The sequence below is a fragment of the Portunus trituberculatus genome, chromosome 41 (genome assembly GCF_017591435.1).
Source record: "Portunus trituberculatus isolate SZX2019 chromosome 41, ASM1759143v1, whole genome shotgun sequence".
In the NCBI taxonomy this organism is placed as follows: Eukaryota; Metazoa; Arthropoda; class Malacostraca; order Decapoda; family Portunidae; genus Portunus; species Portunus trituberculatus.
Genome location: NC_059295.1, coordinates 1,320,569 through 1,340,468, shown reverse-complemented (window position 1 = coordinate 1,340,468; position 19,900 = coordinate 1,320,569). Strand labels below are relative to the sequence as shown.

Here is a 19,900-nt window from a genome sequence, read left to right as displayed (position 1 = left end):
CTATCATTAGGTTCAAGAATCTTTCTCCCCAGGCTTTTTCCCCCATACCACTTTCATAATTTTCCCAATCCACTTCTTTACAGTTGAAATCTCCTACTAATATCACTTTTCTCCTTTCTTTAACGATTCTCATTAGACTCCTTATTGTGTCATCTATCATGTCTTTATATTCTTGATTGGTCCATGAATTTGGTTTTGGTGGCACATATGTTACAATGATTGTTATCTCTTTTTTGTTAATATGCATCTTAATATACAATACTTCTGCTTTTCCTTCCCCACATTCCATTTCATTTATCACTATCTCTTTCCTTAACATAATCATGACTCCTCCTCCTCCTTTACCCACTCTGTCTCTTCTCCATACATTATACCTATTGTCCAAGTCTATTTTGATTGCCTTATTTAGTTTTGTTTCAGCCAAGCATACAATATCTGGATTTTCTTTCCTTATGTAATCTCTTAATTTTAATTTACTTGATAAAACCCCGTCTATGTTCGTATACATCATTTTTAGTCTTTTGCCTTTATCATTTTTAGTTAAACTTGTTCCACTTTTTTCTCTTCCTTCTCGTTTATATACCATTTCCTTATCCTGTCTCCTAGAATTCTCCAAAAAAATGCCTTCTTCTCCTCTTCTGACCTTTCATTATTCATTTCCCTTACTGCTGCTGCCAGTTCATTGTATCTCTTCCTTTCTTCTTCATTTCTATTTTTCTTTATATAGATATCCTTGCAGCCTTCTGTTTCTCTAAGTTTTGTTGTTCTATATAATATTTCTTCTGTTGCTGCTTGTGATTTTAGTAGTATTTTAATTGGTCTTGTTTTTCCTTCTTGATATGGTCCCATTCTGTTTATTTCTTCTACTTCCTCTTCCAAGTTCTGCCTATCTTCGTCGTTTAGATTCTTCAGTATGTCTTTGACTGATTTCATTTCTTCTTTTTCTCTTTTTGGTCTATATTTTATATTTTTTTTCTTTTATTCCAAATACGACTACATTCTTCTTTTTTTCTGCAATTTCTCTAACTAGATTTTCTTTTGTCTTGAGGACTCCTATTATTTTGCTTGTCATATTTTCTTCTTTTTCTTTAAGTTGTTCTTGAATCACCTCCTGAAAATCAGCCTTATCTTTCTTATCTTGGACTCGCCATTCTTGTACTTCTTTTTTAATCACGTTCTGTACTCTTTCCTCTTTCTTGTTTACTAGATCTTTCAGCTTCTCCTTTTTGTAGTTAGCTACTTCCTTTTTTAGTTCTTCGTTTTCCGCTCTTAGCCTAGCTTCATTTTCTTCCACTTTTTTTATCCTTTCTCGCAGTTTTATAAACTCTTTATCCTGTTCTTCATTCTCTTTCATTTCCATCTTCTCCTTTATCAGTTTATCTAGTTTATATTCAATAATTGACACTCTTTTTAGGAGTGAAGTAGTCATCGTATCGAAACCTTCGAATACACGCTCACGTGTGTGTTTCACTGTTTGATCTGCTGCAGTCTCTGACGAAACAGCCAGACGTTACCCTACGGAACGAGCTCAGAGCTCATTATTTCCGATCTTCGGATAGGCCTGAGACCAGGCACACACCACACACTGGGACAACAAGGTCACAACTCCTCGATTTACATCCCGTACCTACTCACTGCTAGGTGAACAGGGGCTACACGTGAAAGGAGACACACCCAAATATCTCCACCCGGCCTGGGAATCGAACCCCGGTCCTCTGGCTTGTGAAGCCAGCGCTTTAATCACTGAGCTACCGGGTGTGTCCACTGAGCTACCGAGTGTGTGTGTGTGTGTGTGTGTGTGTTTCTGTGTGTCCTGCATGACACAAGTCCTCTGTACAATACCACAGCTCAAAATGCTACTGGGATTGTTGCCCCTATGCCATAAAAAGCTGATATAATAACAATAATCTCTTGATTGAGATAGAAGTAATAAACTATAGCATAATTTGGTCTCCCCTATAAAGTTTTCTACATTTTCTATGATACCCAGGTCCGGATTCTACCCAACGAGTCACGAGGAGTTGCCAGGTGTCTCCTACTTCTCCGTGAAAACTCAAGTGAGGCCCTTGTTATAGTATATGGAGCCATCATGATGGCAACACTAAGTGGGGAGGAGTCACAAGAGCAGGGAAACACGCCACGAAAATTCAAAACACTCCCTGCGAAAATTCATGATTACATAAGCGATCGCCACGTCACAGTACTCGAGAGGCTTGATTATATAAGCGATCGCCGCAGTTTAAGGGTTAAGCGAACCGATTATAACAAGTTTAACCTCCTGACTTGAACTTCCATTGAGAGTAAACAAAGCGAGAGTGCATCATAGTACAGTGAAAGGTTTAATGAAAGTAAAAATTATGAAGTTAAACATTTAGGCATTTTAATTTAAGTCATTATAATGTACACTAATGTATGTATGTTCGTAACTATATAATGTTGATGATTTTGAATTTATGAAGGGAGGGAGAGTGAAACGGGAAAGACACTAACTGGCAACCTGTGGAATGTAAACAAAGAGTGCATCATTGTATCACATACAAAACTTATGTACCACATTTCCACAAGGCTTTCCATTTTATCCATTGTAGTCACGAGCTCAGGTGGTTCTTTTAGCTTGCAAGGAAGATACGGTCTCACCAGCCTTCTTAATAGATTCTGCTGACTTGAAAATAGTAGACAGTAGATGGAGTCAAGCTGGTGGCGAGCAATGCTATTAGTTTTCTCGCCTCTCTCGTGTCTGTGAATAATATCCAGCTTCACTTCGAGAGTAAGAGACTTCCTGGTCTTCTTAGCAATGCTAAGTAACAATGCAGGGCGTTTTGGTGGTAAATTGAGCGAGGGAAGACAAGCTGCAGTTGACGCTGTTATTGTTTTGAACAGGGGCAGTAAGTGGTGCACGTTTTGTCCACGAGAGGCGCTAGTGTATTCAAAAGCCTGTCGGCTTGCGTGATACGGCAGGGCTTTCAAACTTGGAAAAAATTATCTGGATAAAACTTCGTTAAAGTGAGTTTGGTGTTCGTTAAACGAGCAGATGGTAGTAAAATGAAACCTTCGTTGTAGCGAAATTTCGTTGTGTGAACCTTCGTTAAGCGGGGATTGCCTGTATTTTATATGCAAATCCAAATATATTGCTTATGTGATTTTGGGGATTCAGAATTTCCTGTACACTGCCGGTCAGAGCGGAAGGCGCGATACCTGTGACATCTTATGAAGGAGATTAATGACAGAAAATATGTTTTAATGAGGGTATTCACCTAAACTAGTGATTGATATGGTACCCTCGTGCCTTCTTGACCTTTTGAGTCTCCTGGGAAGTGAATCACCCAGGTGGTGGAGATACTGAGTGTCAATATTGTTCCATATGTCCTGAATAGCGGCTTGGAGGCCTGGAAGGGAGGAGGTATGTCTCTCCTTTAGTTTCAGTTTTATGTACGCTCAGAGATTTTTTATAGGGTTAAGGTCTGGGGGAACTTGTGGGCCAAGATTTTAAAAGGCTGACATTGCAGAAATCAAACCAGTCAACAATTAACTTTGCCGTATGGCACGGTGCACCATCTTGCATGAAGGTATCAGCATTGCACTTTTCCATACACTCATCTAACTCATCTAGAATTAACTCAAAGTAGTTATTTTGGTTCATACAAACATTCTTAGGCAAAAACACAAATTTTTCAAGACCATGGTAAGAAAAACAACCCCACACTATCAAAGAATCTGAGTTTTAATGTGTGTGTTGTGTAGCGTGGATCGTGATGGTTACTACCGGGTCTGTGGTACACACGGTTTCTCTGGTTGTCTGTAATCTGAAAGCTTGCCTCATCTGACCAAAGTACCCTACGCCACTTACCTAAGTCCCAATCTTTGTGCTGAAATACAAACTGCTTGCCTACTGTTAAGGTAGTCATGACTGAAGCAAGGTTTTGAAACTGTGCGGCAACTCCATTATCCCATGTCGCCTTTCACATATCTCCACACACTCCTTTCACTCACCCCACCCAGCACAGAGAGTTCTTAGCCCAAAGTTCCTTGCTGTGTATGCAAGGCTTGGCCTAAAGCTGTCTTCAAATAATGTTCAAAGTTTTCTGGCTCACGCTGCGCTTACGCTATTCAGGCTTGTAAGGTGGTGGCGAAGCATCTCTTCCTTCCTCACGATAATTTTGGTCCAACATTGAACAATTCTGAGACCTTAGCCAGTGTTCGCGGCAGTTTCTTGATTTGACTTATTCTCCCTCACTGAGGCACAAATGACTGAGATTTGGGTCCCATAATAGGTAGTAACAGGGCACAATGGTAAGCTCATGCATCCACAAAAAGAGCCCGTGAGGGAGGGTGAAAGAAAATTCAAATGCAATCACACGAACCACAGACGAATGTTGACTAAGGAAACTTATCATCTGCTTTGACAACTAGAGCTGCAGAATTGTCAGATAGCGACATACAGCGAATCCCGCCGTGTGTTTAGGAGTTAAGAAGGGATGAATGAAATTTGGTCAGTGTTGAAGTTGTTGTCCCTTTTGCGCCTTCTGCTCTGACCAACAGTGTATAATCACTGCCAGATCTTTTTCCTCTTTAGTCTTCATTATTTGTTCCTCTTCCATCAGATAATTCCATAAAGGTTTTCTGTAGCTCTTTCCTAATCCCATTAAGTGACATTTCTTGGCATTGAACACTAAACTTCTGCCTTCTTACTCCATTCATAAATTTTGTTTATATCTTCCTGCAGCAGCAAACAGTCTTCTCGAGTTTTGATTGCTCTTAGCAATTTTGCATCATCAGCAAACAAAATAATATAACTGTTTACCCCATTTTGTATGTCATTTACATATACCTGGTACATAATCGGAGCTAACACTGACCCTTGTGGCACTCCACTTGTTACTTAACTCCAAGATGAGTATGTATCTCTGAACACAGTTCTCATCTCTTCCTTCAAGTAATCCCTTATATAATCTACCAAGTTTCTCTCAGTCTTCCTATGCTCTCTATCCTCCAAAGTAGTCTGCTATGAGGGACTCTATCAAAAGCCCTTTTTATGTCCAGGTATACTGTGTCCACCCATCCATCTCTGCTCTCTGGTCCTTCTATTACTCTTGAGTAAAAACTTGATAAGTTCAACACACATGACCTTCCTGTCCTGAACTCAAATTGTCTGTTCGATATAACCTGTTCTTCCAGATATTTAACCCATTTTTTTTTATACCAATTTCACATATCTTCCCCACAACACTTGTAAGTGACACCAGTCTGTAATTTATTGGCTCAGTTGACTTTCCTCCCTTAAATATTGGGATTATGTTGCCTCTTTTCCATTCTAGTGGTACTCTCCCATCTTTTAATGAACTTGTAACCATTTCCCAAATTGGATCTAACAGCTGCTCTTTACGTTCCTTTAGTGCCTAGCCTGATACACCACCCAGCCCCATTGCTTTTCTGACATCCAAATTATCTAGTAGTCTTCCAATATCTTCTTTGTGCACTATGATCTCCTGCAATCCTCAGCAATGCAATGTCCTATTTGGTTCTGTAAATTCCTCTTCTTCAGTGAACACAGTTTTGAAGCTCTCATTCATCATTTCGCTCATTTCCTTTGCTGTTTGGTATGTCTTCCCTCCTTTAATTATTTATCTGTTGTTTCCTTATTCTTCATCTTACCATTTATGAATTTGTAGAAAAGCTTGGGTTCATCTTTGCTTTTTTTACACCACATCTTTCTCAAAGTTTCTTTCTCTCTTTCCTTACTCTGCTATATTCATTTCTCACATCCTTATACATACTGTCGGTTGTTTTCATTTCTTTACTTTTTGAGTTTCTTCCAAGCTTTACCTTTTGTCTTTTTAGCTTCTATACATCTGACATTGTACCAACTGTGTATACTTTTCTTTACTCTATTGATAGGTATGTATTTCTTCACTCCTTTGTTATGTTTCTGTAGGAATATTTCATATTATCCCTGTATTGTCACTCCGTTCATGATGATCCTTCATTCAATATCAGCAAAAAATTTTCTTAATTTTTCAAAATCTGCTCTTCCATAATTTAATCTTTTTTGTAGTCTTTTCTGTATTTTATCCCATCCTCTTCCTGCATTTCCATGTTACATGAGCACTTCTTCCCTTTGGGCCAAGGTATTGTATGTTGGGAGTGGGCTCTGGCTTCTTTGTGATTACTAGGTCAAGAAACAATGGTTCTTCTTCACCCATATACCATGTTGATTCTTCCGCCCACTGATCCATTGTATTTACCATAGTAAACTGTAACACCTCTTCGCTCCATTGTCCAACATTACCCATTGCTTCCATTTCTCTCCAGAGTACACTTTTACAGTTAAAGTCTCCTACTAATAGTATTCTTCCATCTCTTCTTATCATGATATCTAAGCACTTAATCACCTTTCTTTGCATATCCTTACGTTTCTCTGTTCCTCATGTATTTGTCTTAGGTGGAGCTTACATAACTATGATTTTCCTTTTTTTCAGTTCCGTTTTTATTATTACTCCCATTACTTCCACCATACCATCACCATATTACACTTCTTCCACACATATATTATCACGAACCATTATTAGCACTCCTCCTCCCCCTTTTCTCTTCCTGTCTCTTCTCCAGCTATTATATCTCCCTTTTTAAAGCTAACATGGATATCCTCTTTTAGTTTTTTGTTTTCCAAAGCTGGATGTTGCATCTATATACGCAACGATTTAACTTGCTCTCGTGCCCACGCTCTTGAATCTTCCAAGTTTTCCACCATCTGGCTTCGACTCAACAGTCACTCTCAAACTAAATTAATCTGTGCTGTCTATCTCTCCCCTAATTCCTCTGACTATAATAAATTCTTTGACTATTTAACTTTCAAAGTGGAGCACATTCTTTCCCTCTTCCCTTTCGCAGAGATTTCCATTCTTGGAGATTTCAATGTTCACCACCAGCTTTAGTTTTCATCTCCCTTCACTGACCATCATGGTGAACTATGTTCAACTTTGCTATCCTCCATGACCTGAGCAACTGGTGCAACACCGTACTCATATTCCTGATTGTCTTGGAGATATGCCCAACATTCTTGATCTCTTCTGCACCTCTAATCCTTCTGCTTATGCTGTCACCCTTTCATCTCCGTTGGGCTCCTCCAATCATAATCTCATTTCTGTGTCTTGTCCTATTTCTCCAATCCCTCCACAGGATCCCCCAAAGCAAAGGTGCCTCTGGCATTTTGCCTCTGCCAGCTGGGGAGACCTGAGGAGGTATTATGCTGATTTTCCCTGGAATGATTATTGCTTCCGTGTCAGAGACCCATCTCTTTGTGCTGAACACATAACAGAGGTGATAGTGTCTGGCATGGAGGCATACATTCCTCATTCTTTTTCTCAACCTAAACCTTCTAAACCTTGGCTTAACTCAGCCTGTTCTCGTGCTATACATGATAGAGAGGTTAACCTGCCCACAAAAGGTACTGTAGTCTTCCATCTCCTGAATCTTACCCACTTGATATCTCTGCCCAGAATCATGCCAAGTCTGTTCTTCAACTTGCCAAAGACTCCTTCATAAATAGAAAATGTCAAAATCTTTCAAACTCAAACTCCGCTCGAGACTTCTGGCATCTAGCCAAAAACATCTCAAATAACTTCACTTCTTCATCTTCCTCCTTTATTTCATCCTGATGACACCACTTCCATCTCTTCTGTCTCTAAAGCTGAACTCTTCTCTCAAACCTCTGCTCACAACTCCACCTTGGATAATTTTGGGCTTGTCCCTCCCACTCCTCATCCCTCTGACAATTTCATGTCTACAATTAAAATTCTTCGTAATGATGTTTTCCATGCCCTCGCTGGCCTAAACCCTCAGAAGGCTTATGGACCTGATGGGGTCCCTCCTCTTGTTCTCAAAAACTTTACTTCTGTGCTTGCACCTTGCCTGGCCAAACTCTTCCAACTTTGTCCATTAACTTCTACCTTTCCTTCCTGCTGGAAGTTTGCCTACATTCAGCCTGTTCCTAAGAAGGGTGACCGTTCTAATCCCTCAAACTACCGTCCTATAGCTTTAATCTCTTGCTTGTCTAAAGTTATTGAATCTATTCTGAATAGGAAGATTCTCAAACATCTGTCACTTCACAATCCTCTATCTGATCGCCAGTATGGCTTCCGTCAAGGTTGCTCTACTGGTGATCTCCTGGCTTTCCTAATTGAGTCTTGGTCATCCTCTTTTAGAGATTTCAGTGAAACTTTTGCTGTAGCATTAGACAAATCAAAATATTTTGATAGAGTCTGGCATAAAGCTTTGATTTCAAAATTGCCCTCTTACAGCTTCTATCCTTCTCCCTGCAACTTTATCTCAAGTTTCCTTTCTAACCGTTCTATTGCTGCTGTGGTAGATGACCACCGTTTTTCTAAATCTATTAATAGTGGTGTTCCTCAGGGTTCTGTTCTGTCACCCACTCTCTTTCTATTATTCATTAATGACCTTCTTAACCAAACTTCTTGCCCTATCCACTTCTACGCCAATGATACCACCCTACATCTTTCCACGTCCTTTCAGAGACGACCAACCTTTCAGGAAGACAACAGATCACGCAGGAATGCCACAGAATGCCTGACTTCCAATCTTTCTAAGAATTTTGATTGGGGCAAAAAAAATCTACTAGTTTTCAATACCTCAAAAACTAAATTCCTCCGTCTATCAACTCGACACAACCTTCCAGACAACTATTCCCTCTTCTTCAGTGACACTCAACTGTCTCCCTCTTCCACACTGAATATCCTCAGTCTGTCCGTTACTCAAAATTTTAACTGGAAACTTCACATCTCATCTCTTGCTTATACAGCTTCTATGAAGTTAGGCGTTCTTAGGCATCTCCGCCAGTTTTTCTTACCCCTCCAATTGCTTACTCTATATAGGAGCCTTATCCACCCCTGTATGGAGTACTCTTCGCATGTTTAGGGGGGTTCCAGTCACACAGTTTTATTAGATAGGGTGGAATGAAAAGCTTTTCATCTCATAAACTCCCCTCCTCTGACTAACTGTCTTCAGCCTCTTTCTCACTGCCGAAATGTTGCATCTCTTTCTATCTTTTATCACTATTTTCATGCGAACTGTTCTTCTGATCTTGCTAACTGCATGCCTTCCCTTCTCCTGTGGTCTTGCTGCACAAGGCTTTCTTCTTCTCATCCCTATTCTGTCCAACTCTCTAATGCAAGACTTTAACCAGTACTCTCAATCATTCTTACCTTTCACGGGTAAACTCTGGAATTCCCTCCTTGCATCTGTACAGTAATACCTCGAGATACAAATACCCCAACATACAATTTTTTTTTATATACGACGAAAAATTTAATATACTTTACGCCTTGAAATACGAAGATATTTCTAAGATACGAATAGCCATCAGCAGGTGGCGCAGTGATCGCTCGGCTACCCGCATCCACCCGAACATTCAATTTGCATTGTGTATCATTGTTCATCCTTTATGCATGTATGTGTCTGTGCTCTTCGGCAGTGTGTATTTTTTCTTAAGTTTTGTGAACTCAAGACCTCGTGATCATGGTTCCCAAAAGTAAAAATAAGGAGGCTGAAAAGAAGAAACTTAAGAAGAGTCTCGTAATGGATATGAAACACAAGATAATTGCTAAATATGAATGTGGTGTGCGTATCTGTGATTTGGCCCTGTGCACTAAAACTAGTAGTAACTATAAAGTCAAACCATTGTTGGTGTATCATTCTGAGAACCCCAGGGTCTTTAAAGCTCATAAGGTGTTATGTACAGTGGAACCATGCGTGCTTTGGGGTCCGTGAGGTCTCCAAGCGCACGGGTTCGAATCCTGTCCACGGTCTGAGTGTAGGTTGGGCTTCCTCACTCCGGGCAACGGTTTCCTAGCAGGTGGGCTTTGAGATAGGAGGTACCCCAAAAAAGTACCCCTTTAGCCCATAAATTCCCGTGAAAAGCCACATGGTATAAATAGAAAATAAGAAAAAAAAAAGAAGAGAAACTACAGTTCATGTGGCTTGCCAATAGTAAAGCATGGGTAATTCGCCAATTCCTCCTTCCTACTATATATACAAAGTTCTGTCACAGTGTCGGTAAGTACAAATGCATATTTAACATGCATTTCGCTCGCGCTAACTCGGCAGGCTTGGCGAGAAACACACAAAATAGCCTGTATTCACATACTGATTACACTTGGAAATTCAATAAACGAGTAAGTACAAATGGTGTTCTGCCCACAAACAACTCTTTCTCTTTGCAATGCAAAAAACCAGAAGTCTCTAGATGCTATGGTTACCAAAATATCACGTGTTGAATGAGGTAGAATCATCGGTTTACGTGGCCTTGCGTTTTCTTCACCTTCAGGTCTTATCCTCTTGCACTTTTGTAATCTATCAGCACTGGATTCCAGCAGTCTAATTTCTCAATTGCTGACATGATATCATACACAATAATCAGATCTCCTGCCTCTCTTCCTTCTTCCTAAGTTAGGAAATTCTGTTTCTTCAATCTATCTTTGTATGGCATTTTGTATAGAGTTGGAATATTTTTTTGTTACAGCTCTGATTTCATTCCAGTTTTCCCTCTTCTTCCTAATACATGGAGACCGTAACACTGCAGCATATTCCAAATGTGGTCTTATAGTTTGTGTGCATGTACATGCCCACAATTCTAATATCTAATCTAAGTGACAGATACAACTAAGGAATGGAATAGCTGGTGTGTGACCTGTGATCTTTCTTCTTCCACAGATGTAAATGATAATGCACCGGAGTTTGTGAGGAAATTACATGAAATTGCTGTAGAGGAGAACACACCTTTAGGTACAGAAATCTTGCGGGTAATGGCCACTTCTAGAGACATCGGCATCAATGCAGAGATCTCTTATTCTCTCCAACACACTACTCAGGAGAAGTACCTCCACATCCATCCCAAGACCGGTATTGGATTCCTACAATGCTTGTACTTGCTATTTTTTTTCAAACTTATTTATATAATCAACCTGTAAGAGGATAATTTGCTTGACAGAAATGCTCTATGGATAGTAATATACTATTTATTAATTTGCAGAACTTTCTCAAAACTGTTTATTACAGGTGTGATCAGTATTGGGGGTGAGGTGGATTTTGAACGAGTACAACAGGTGGTGGCAACAATAGTAGCCACAGATGGAGGTACACCACCCTTGTCTGCCACAGCTCTGGTCAACCTTACCATTACTGATATCAATGACAATGCACCAGTATTTACACTACCCAGATACACTGCCACTGTCAGGGAGGATGCACTGCAAGGTGCCAGTGTTATTCAGGTAAGCAGTAGCACATTATTGTTTGTTATATATAGTTCATTGTGTGTGTGTGTGTGTATGTATTTAATTAGTTGCATTATACAGGGTTTGAGTGGGGCTCATAGTGTCCTCTCTCCATGTCTCCATTTATCTAATTTTTCTCTAAAGTTGTGCACATTATGTTCTGTAACAACTTCATCACTCAATACATTCCACTTTTCCACCATTCTATGTGGAAAACTGTATTTTCCAATATACTTCACACACTGCCTCATCCTAATCTTTTTTACATGTCCTCTTGTCCATCTAGCTTCTTCTGTCACCAGCACCAGGTCTTCCATGTCTATCTTTTCAATGCCATTTACTGTTTTATATATTGTTATTAGGTCTCTTTGTTCTCTCCTATCATGTAAGGTTGACAGTCCCATTTCCTTCAATCTTTCATCATATGTTAGATCCTTTAGTTCCAACACCATCTTTGTAGCTATCTTCTGGATCCATCCTAATCTTCTTATATCTTTTTTCAACCACACCACTGCTGCATATTCCAACTTTGGACTTATCATGCTCATAATAATTTTTTCATCATATCTCTGTCCATGTATTGAAATGCCACTCTAATATTAGCCAACATTTTATATGCTATTCCAATTATGTTACTTATGTATTTTTCGAGGCTCAGATTTTCCTGTATAATCACTCCCAGATCTTTTTCCTCTAGTTTTCATTATTTGTTACTCTTCCATCAGATAGTCTTCTCTAGCTCTTTCCTAATTCCATTATGTGACATTTCTTGGTATTGACTCTAACTTCCACTTCTTACTCCACTTGTAAATTTTGTTTATATCTTCCTGCAGCAGCAAACAATCCTCTTGGGTTTTGATTATTCTTAGCAATTTTGCATCATCAGCAAACAAATTAATATAACTTGGTTACCCCATTTTCTATGCCAATTACATATACCTGGAACATAATGGAGGCTAACACTGACCCTTGTGGCACTCCACTTGTTACATTACTCCAAGATGAGTATGAATCTCTGATCACACTTCTCATCTCTCTATCCTTCAAGTAAACACTTATCAAATCTAACAAAGTTTCTCTCACTCCTAACTTCCAAAGTAGTCTGCTATGAGGGACTCTATCAAAAGCCCTTTTTATGTCCAGGTATACTGTGTCCACCCATTCATCTCTGCTCTCTGGTCCTTCTATTACTCTTGAGTAGAAACTTAATAAGTTCAACACTCATGACCTTCCTGCCCTGAACCCAAATTGTCTGTTCAATATAACTTGTTCTTCTTCCATATATTTAACCCATTTTTCTTTGACACCAATTTCACATATCTTCCCCACAACACTTGTAAGTGACACCAGTCTGTAATTTAATGGCTCAGTTGACTTTCCTCCCTTATATATTGGGATTATATTGGCTCTTTTCCATTCTAGTGGTACTCTCCCATCTTTTAATGAACTTGTGACCATATCCCAAATTGGATCTAACAGCTGCTCTTTGCATTCCTTTAGTGCCGAGCCTGATACACCATCCAGCCCCATTGCTTTTCTGACATCCAAATTATCTAGTAGTCTTCCAATATCTTCTTTGTGCACTATGATCTGCAATCCTCAGAAATGCAATGTCCTATTTGGTTCTGTAAATTCTTCTTCTTCAGTGAACACAGTTTTGAAAATTTCTTTCATTATTTCACTAATTTCCTTTGCTGTTTGGTATGTCTTCCCTCCTTTAATTATTCTTTCTATGGTTTCCTTTTTCTTCATCTTATCATTTATAAATTTGTAGAAAAGCTTGGATTCATCTTTGCTTTTTCACACCACATGTTTCTCAAAGATTTTTTCTTCCTCTCTTGTTATGTTAGTATATTAATTTCTCACATTCTTATACTGATGTCTGTTATTGTCATTTCTCTGCTTTTTGAGTTTCTTCCAAGCTTTATCTTTTGTCTTTTTAGCTTATGTACATCTGGCATTCTACCAAGTGTGTATACTTTGCTTTATTGATAGTACATATGTTTTCACTCCTTTGTTATATTTCATATTTCATATTGTCCTTCCATTCATAATGCTCTTACCTTCAATTTTTCCTAATTTTTTTTCAAAATCTGCTTTTGCATAATTTAATCCCTCTTTTTTGTAGTCATCTCTGTCCCATCCTCCTCTTGCATTTGTATCTCTAATGTTACATGATCACTTCTTCCCATTGGACTAAGGTATTGTATGCTGGGAGGAAGCTCGGCTTTCTTTGTGAATACTAGGTCAAGCAGCAATGGTTTTTCTTCCTCCCCTGTACCTTGTTGACTCTTCCATCTACTGATCCAGTGTATTTACCATAGTCAATTGTCTCCTCATTCTCTTCTATCTTGTAAGGCTGGCAGTTCCATTTTCTTCAGCCGTTCTTCATATGTTAGGTCCTTTAGTTCTGGCACCATCTTTGTAGCAACCTTCTGTATCCATTCTAATCTTCTTGTATCTTTTTTAGAGCTCAGAGACCACACCACAGTTGCATATTCCTGCTTTGGACTTATCGTGCTTGTGACAATTTTTTTCATTATATATTTGTCCATGAATTGAAATGCCACTCTTATATTAGTCAACATTTTATATGATAATCCAAATATCTTGCTTATGTGTTTTTCGGGATTCACATTTTCCTGTATAGTCACTCCCAGATCTTTTTCCTCTTTAGTCTTCATTATTTGTTCTTCTCCCATCAGATAGTTCCATACCAGTCTTCTCTTGCTCTTTCCTAGTTCCATTACGTGACATTTCTTGGCATTGAACTCCAACTTCCTACTTACTCCACTCATAGATTTTGTTTATATCTTCCTGTAACAGCAAACAGTAACTCTTAGCAACTTTGCATCATCAACAAATGAATTAATATAATTGTTTACCTCATTGTGAATGTCATTTACATAAATCTGAAACATAATGTGGGCTAACACTGACCCGTGTGGCACTCCACTTGTTACTTTACCTTGAAAAGAATATGTATCTCTGATCACAGTTCTCATCTCACTGTCCTTCAAATAATCCCTTGTCAATTCTAACAAAATTCCTCGCAGTCCTACTATGTTCTCTAGTTTCCAAAGTAGTCTTCCATGAGGGACTTATCAAAAGCCTTTTTTTATGTCCAGGTATACGGTGTCCACCCATCCATCTTTGCTTTCCAGTCCCTCTATTACTCTCGAGTAGAAGCTTAATACGTTTGGCACACCTGACCATCCTGTCCTGAACCCAAATTGTCTGTTCGATATGACTTGTTCTTCCAGATGTTTAACCAATTTTTCTTTGATAATTATTTCTTTTAACTTCTCCATAACACTTGTAAGTGACACCAGTCTGTAAATGAATGGCTCAGTTGCCTTTCCTCCTTTAAATATTTGTACAGTGGCCCCTCTCATTAGGGCTACTCTATCTACGAGAAATTTGAGACATAAGATGTCTTTCGAGCAAAAATCTTGACCGACATGCGAGAGAATATCCAAGTTATGAGAACTTTCAGATGCTCCCGCTAGGTGGCTGGGTGGTGGAACTCACCCAGCATGAGCCAGCACATGTGTTTCCCACCATACAGACCTGATCCCATGCTCTTGTGTTGTGTTGTTTTTATCACATTTACGGTAAGTCCTCATTATACGGTACATATGCGTTCCTGAAAACCTTACTGCAAATTGAAATTACCGGATACCGAACCCATTGTAACATGTAACAATAGGGAATGCGTTCCAGCACGTCAAAAGTCACCCCTACAAAAATTAAAATACATGAAAATACACTCAACCCTCGATTTGCCGGACTAAAAGGGGGGAAGGCTTGTCCGGGAATGGCAAATGTCCGGCAATGGAAAATGTCCGGGGGTCTACCCCCTTGCCGGACTTTACCCTATACAGGTTGAACCCCGCTTTAACGGCACGCGATTTACGGAATCCGTGTTTAACGGCAAAATTTCCGGTGGGAACATAGTGTTGTCTTTAACGGCATTTCGGCACCTGCACCAGCTGTACCAGGAAGTTGGAAAATAAATCAGACGTTTTTTGTTCAGAAAAACAAAACTGAGGAGAAGAAAGAGACTTTGCACCAGATGTGGAAGACAAGAGAAAGAAAAATAAAAGAAAGGCAGGATCAGGAAGAATAGAAGTAACAGGAGGTGCCGAGGCAAAGGCAAAACCTCCGACGACCATCATCATCATCATCATCATCATCTCACCACGTGGGGCCGTAACACATGCCAATGCCGCCGACACACATCTGTACTGTTTTTTTTATTAGCATTTACCTTACTGTAGATATATTGATGGTAGCACAACACTCGTGTGACGCGGCAGACTTGTTTACAGTCCAGTACTAGACGTGTATGTCCGCCCGCGCTGCCATCTATAGTGCCCGATTTGCGAACTTTGTCTGGCGCGGTAGTTTGAAATTGACTTGTCCCGGACTTTTTTTTTTTTTTTTTTTTTTTTTTCCCCACAGACTCTTGTCCGGCAAATCCGAAATCCGGCAAATGGAGGTCCGGCAAATCGAGGGTTGAGTGTAGTCATGAAAAAAAAAAATGTAAAGTACTGCACAAAAGAAATAAACAGAAAATGTTTTTATTTACCTTTCACTTGCCATGTATTCTATCAGATGATATCCCTACCGAGGCTAAGGGACAGTAGGGATTTCAGCCCCTACTCATATTCGGCTGAGTGGGCAGATGGGGATAAGATGTCGTCGTCTGCACTGTCAGAAGCATATGTGGAAGGGCCAACAGTAGCAGGGTCGGCACATTTCATTGGTTTGAAGAAAGAGGACATGGAGAAGGGCCAACTGTAGAACCGGCCACAGCGGATGTGGAAGGGCCAGCTGTAGTAGGGTCGGCAGGTGTGACAGGGACGGCATGTCTGACTGACTTGAAGAACAAGTAGTTGGAGGACTGTTTGTTTTTTTTTCCTGTTTTTTCATCATAGATTTCTTGATAAATCTTGACACTTTTCTCTACGTCATGAGACACTTTACTACTTCTGGCAGGATTTGGGTCACGTTCCTTCAGGGTTTCCAGAGCTTTTTTGATACCACCAAGACATTCTCTAAGAGTTCTGATGTCCAAGTAGTTCTTCCTTGTCTCCCTCTTTTTCTGCCTCTTGTGATACCTTGTCTAGCTCTATACGTTCATCACTTGAGAGGGGTTCAGCATGGCTTTCCAAAAGATCTTGAACATCATCATCATCAACTTCATCGAAGCCAGTCCTATGCCAAAGATTTACTATGTCATTTCTGATCACAATGATGTCTTCAGTGAAGCCTGGGAAGCCATGTGCACATTCTGGCCATACTTTATTCCATGCCAAGTTCATGGTAGACGACTTCACTTCGTCCCAAGATGTCTTGTTGTTATCTAAGGCGTGCTTGATGTTATATGACTTTCACCATTCTTTAATAGTGGGCTTGCCAGGCCCATCTGTGCCCTTTATCAGTTGCTGCATGGTTTGCCGCTGGTAGTAGGCTTTAATTCTTTGCCATAATTAGTATGAATATACAGTAAGTCCTCATTATATGGTACATATGCGTTCTTGAAAACCTTACTGCAAATCGAAATTACCTTATACTGAACCCATTATAACATGTAATAATAGGGAATGCATTCCAGCACATCAAAAGTCACCCTTACAGAAATGAAAATACATGAAAATAGTCATATATATAGAAAAAAAAAATGTAAAGTTTTGGGGCCATTATGGGTGTGTCACTGTGCGTTGTGATAATATCCACAAAAAACACACGTAAGGATTTCACTTGTGTTCAATGGGAAATGCGTGAAGAGACTGATTGTTGTTGTGACATCATCCACGTCACACTTCCCGTGCCACCCCAGCTCAGTGCTCACTGACAGCTGACTTTTTGGTGGGACATTCAGTCACTTTGGCCTGACGCCTGAGGTTTCCTGTTGTTTACATATCGTTTGTGGACACTGGGCTAGCTGGAGTGTTCATCAAACTCTCCACAACTAAACATGCCGAACAATTGCTCAGTGTTTGGATACAATAACATGTAAAGAAAAACAGCAGGTTTAGGCATTAAGTATTTCAAGTTTCCCATGGAAAAAAAATCGCAGACAGCAGTGGATTCAAGCTTGTTCCTGAGGTGATGTGTTCAATGTAGACAATGCAGTGATATGTTCCATGCATTTTACAAGGTCTGACTACGAGGATGATTTAAAGCATCGCCTCTTAGGCACTGAGACACCCAAGAGTCATAGGCTACTGACAGATGCCACAGTTCCATCCCTTAATTTACCTCAAGGTAGGTTAAATTGATGAATTTTCTAAATGATTATTGTATGCCTTTGTACTGCTTATAGTACTATATAGCTTACCTGTGAAGCGAAAGCATTACCGGTGTTATTTAGGTATAAACCTACTTCAGTTTCAGCCCCAACTCATTTTCACTGATGATGTCATATAATTTTTTGCCAAAATATCTGTGTACTTTAGAATTAGGAATCTAAATAATAACATTAAGACAAATAAGAAAAAAACATAAGTCATGCAAAGGTCAAAACAGAAAGCTAATGAAACTGACCACATGAATGATATGTAGTTTTATTTTTTCATTAGGACTATATTACCTATTTTCCTTTGTTGTTTATGTTATGATTAAGTGGATTATATTCAATAACAAATATTGAATATTTATGCTAACATTATGAATGGTGTGAACTTAATTTTTCTTTGTATTATGACTATTGTTTACCATAATTATTATGAATATATTTGTGCTTACAATAGACCCTTTCTTTAATATTTCATTTATTCATCTAATTAGTAATGCATGTAATATGTAATGCAGTTAAGAAAAAAAAAAAGTTGGTGGGGGAGGGGAAGAGATAACAGGCTCCAAGGGTGGTCAAGTTAAAGTCAGTACTGTGAGTGGCGTGGAGGTGTGGCATGGATGACCTCATCATCCCTGCTCCCCCTGCACTGAGCCCTCGTGGATGACATGAGCGGACACCGTATCTGTGAATTTTTCTTACCATGTATTGAATCGAGGGTAGTAATTTCTAAATACCGTAACTGTGAATTTACCGGATAAAGAACTACCATATAACAAGGACTTACTTTATCTCCTTTTTGTTACTTTTTTTTGTGACCCTAACCATGAGTTCTAAAAAAGGAAATGAAAAGGTGTCCTCTGAGAAAAAAAAGAGGATGATGTCAATGGAAATAAAGCAGGAGATAATAGACAAACTTGAGCGTGGTGTTCGTGTGAGTGATCCTGTAAAGCAGTACAATCGGTTATCATCGTTCATTTAAAATTAACTTTAATTTTATGTGTAAGTGCTTACGTATCATCAACAGTCTCTTGCACTCCCTCACTCCACCACCACACATACACCTTCTTTAGACACCGCCGACTTCCTCCATGGTAAGTGCTCATAATAAACTCGCATTTTATTTTGTTAATATCATCTTATTTATCTTATTACTGTATTATTATGTTCAATTACTATTTGAATATGTTTTTAGTAATTGGAAGATGTGTTTTATAATTATTTAGGGTTAACTTGGATGATTTTGGGAGGCCAGGAATGGATGAATTGGTTTTCTGTTATTTCTAATGGGGAAAATTCGTTCGATACGAGAAATTCTAGATACGAGCTCGATCTGGGAACGAATTAATCTTGTATGTAGAGGGGCCACTGTATTATGTTGGCTTTCTTCCATTCTAGTGGAACTTTCCCTTAATTTAGTGAACTCGTAATTATTTCCCAAATTGGTTCCAACAGTTGCTCTTTACATTCTTTTAGCACCCAGCCTAATACACCATCCGGCCCCATTGCTTTTCTGACATCCAAATTATGTAATAATCTTCCAATATCCTCTTTGTGCACTGTGATTTCCTGTAATCCTTGGGAATGCAGTGCCCTATTTGGTTCTGTAAAATCATCTTCTACAGTGAACTTAGTTTTGAAGCTTTCTTTTATTTTTTCACACATTTCCCTCTGCTTGGTATGTCTTCTCAACTTTAATTATTTTTTCTATTGTTTCCTTGTTCTTCATTGTGTAATTCACCACAGTCGCCTACTGGTCACCCAACCAGTCTACCCATTACGGAGCGATGTCAGAGCTCATGGACCGATCTTCGGGTAGAACTGAGACCACAGCACATTCCACACACCGGGAAAGTGTGACCACAACCCCTTGAGTTACATCCTGTACCTATTTACTGCTAGGTGAATCGGGGGCTACACAGTAAAAGACTTGCCCATTTGCCTCACCGCTCCTCAGCACTCAAATCCAGGCCTTCGCGATTGTGGCAAGCGTGCTAACCACTACACCACGCGGTGTGTGTGTATGTGTGTATTTACCTAGTTGTAGTTTTACAGGGCCTGAGCTTTATGCTCGTGTGGCCCCGTCTCCATATCTACACTTATCCAATCTTACTTTAAAAGTATGCACACTCGTTGCAGACACTACTTTTTCATTTAAACTGTTCCACGTCTCAATACATCTTTGCGGGAAACTATATTTTTTAACATCTCTCAGACATCTTCCTTTTTTCAGCGTTTTACTATGCAATCTTGTGCTTCGAATGTCATATTCTTCTCTCAGGATCAGTTTCTCATTATCCACTTGGTCCAT

The 19,900-nt window shown here is 39.4% G+C and overlaps 1 protein-coding gene across 6 annotated transcripts in view; it reads left to right on the top strand.

Moving 5' to 3' along the window:
- LOC123517165 (fat-like cadherin-related tumor suppressor homolog) overlaps positions 1–19,900 on the top strand; it is a gene marked incomplete at its 5' end in the record, with an annotated part of 296,558 nt that overhangs the window by 162,034 nt on the left and 114,624 nt on the right. For all 6 annotated transcript variants that reach the window (XR_006678412.1, XM_045277149.1, XM_045277152.1 and 3 more), the window contains 2 exon segments: positions 10,726–10,914; positions 11,071–11,285. Coding sequence is in view for 5 of the 6 variants with exons in the window: in XM_045277149.1 (XP_045133084.1) it covers positions 10,726–10,914; positions 11,071–11,285 (404 nt within the window).